Genomic DNA, 2117 nt, shown 5'->3' with positions numbered 1-2117 from the left:
AAAAAATCATTGCACAACCGCCATATTTCTTATGACTCTGTCTCATTTGACCCGGATTTCGACTGAGTTGCACTCTTAGTTTGATGTTTAATTGCGTTTTTAAAGCATTCCTCCTATTTAGATCTTCATACTTTCATAGTAAATTTCCTGAGGTTCGAGTGGCTTGTTTAGAAAACCGTCATTTTGGCATCGTTACGCTAATAGAACAGCATTAAAGTTGCGTATTAATTTCTATAAGTTGGAGGACTCACCGATAAGAAGCTGGATAGGCTAAAATCATGATTAATCCTCAATGTACCAATGGATTAAACGTGTATCACTCAAAGTTCACTTGGTCGAATTCACGCACCCGATCTGTTCACTTCGGTTCGGTAATCTCAAAAAGTCGCCCGTTGGCGCTGCGCCCGTTTATATCGCCTTCGCTAACAATCTGATAAACTTTATAATAAATGAGACGGAATTAGTGAAAAAAACCCGTACTGCACGTGATCCACTTGCTCTAACGATCTTGGGGATTAATTTTTATTGTTATACGAAACGTATTAATCACATGACTGGCCACATGATGTGATTCGCACTTTCTTTCTGATAACAAGTTCGACTAGCATGAGCGTAATGAAACAAACTCTGATTAAGTTCCACTTAATAACGAGTGGATTTTTACAGGGTGAATGAGCTTTAGGCATCATTTTCCCGGGGTTCAAACGTTGCTTTCGGCCAATTGAAAGCCAATAAGTAAGGTAAGAGTTTTGCAAAAGTCGGAAAATTCCATGCGCAAACAACCCCAGGCTTAGCAAAGAAAATAGTGTTATCGCTAATCATTTTTTGTTTCTAAACGAGCCGCTGTAAAATTATCACGCACGCAAATACTGATACAGGATGGAATGGAATGTTTTATTGCTAGAAATTTGGGTTTAGGTGCGATGGTGGATCAAGCTGTTTTATTGTTGATGGCCAATTGTTAATTTCCCACGGTATTTTTCCAAAGCCATCATTGATTTCAGGCTTTTTTCAATTTTAATTGAGTCCCTAGATTCAATTAAATTAATTAGTTAGTTACAGTATATTTGTGTTCAAGGCCAAGTCAACAGATTGATTGAGTTTATTTGAGATTTGAGAACGATCTAGTCCTTGTTGAAGGCTCAGAGACGCTGTACAGACATTTTAGCTCCAAAGCTCAAAGTTTCTACTGGTAGGAAAACGCGATCTGTTGCTCTGATCTGCTTTTGAGATTTAACAAAAACGGCGGCATTTTGCCCAAAAAACACTTTCATCAAACTTGTACTTTTTTGAGAAAAACCAACATTTCCAAAGCTTTTGCTCCTAAAAGCGTCAATTAGTGGTGCAGAAACGAGCGCTCCAATCTGTTCTGGAGAATTGAGCAAAAAAGTGCCGCAAAACATGACATTTTGGGCTAATCTTGTGCCTAATTGTGTGATTTTTGTCGTCAGCGTCAGATTTGAGTCGATTTTGCAATTAACAAACGAGCAAAAAAACCACTTTTTCAAACGTAGACTTTTTTGAGAAAAATTTCTCTGGCAATGCTTTGGCGACAGCTAGGAAATAAGGCAAGAAGGTGGCCGAAAGACATGAAATGTTGGCCTAATTTTGCAGCTAAAGGCTTGACATTGAATTTCATTTCATCTCTTTTATCAGTCGTTTATTGTATTATTATTTTTATTGTTAGATTTTTTAAAATATTTTTCATGGCCACCACAAACTGATTCAACTCATTCCCGTCCTTAATCATAGTCGTTCAGCTAATTCATAGGAGATTAACTCCGTCTTGACGACATTTGATATGTTTCCGCTCGCTTGCTATTGTTATTCGGCTGATTGCTGCTTTTTATGTTTACATACAATTACAACGGATTAATTGTCTAGTATGGCAATAAACCAGTTTCACAATATTTCAACTTTGACCAGACTTGAGCCCGATTGTCCATCTTCAATGCAGGGGCGAATCTAGCTTTAAAGTCCGGGGGGTCTTCTGTTATCTATGAAATTAGAAAAATGATCGTTGTTTTGTGCAAGGGTGGCGCAAGATTATTGCAAAATTTCATGTTTTCCGTGCCGTTTTGCATGTTTCTCGGAAGCAAAATGAGCAAGAACGCTCG

General features: G+C 37.9%; 2 protein-coding genes across 2 annotated transcripts in view; both read right to left on the bottom strand.

Moving 5' to 3' along the window:
• The window catches only part of LOC109542048 (transcription factor cwo), a 51606-nt gene extending 50979 nt beyond the window's left edge, over positions 1-627 (bottom strand). The window contains exon 1 of the mRNA XM_019911092.2: positions 252-627. Within this exon, the coding sequence (XP_019766651.2) occupies positions 252-280 (29 nt within the window). The 5' untranslated portion in view covers positions 281-627. The remainder of the gene's footprint in view (positions 1-251) is intronic.
• Positions 1-2117, bottom strand: part of LOC109542086 (equilibrative nucleoside transporter 1) — a 42772-nt gene that overhangs the window by 13653 nt on the left and 27002 nt on the right. The gene's annotated exons all lie outside the window — the stretch shown is intronic.

Source organism: Dendroctonus ponderosae, unplaced genomic scaffold (genome assembly GCF_020466585.1).
Source record: "Dendroctonus ponderosae isolate FM_Combo_2020 unplaced genomic scaffold, Dpon_F_20191213v2 Dpon_F_20191213_5, whole genome shotgun sequence".
Lineage (NCBI taxonomy): Eukaryota > Metazoa > Arthropoda > Insecta > Coleoptera > Curculionidae > Dendroctonus > Dendroctonus ponderosae.
This window is presented reverse-complemented; position numbering and strand designations above follow the sequence as displayed.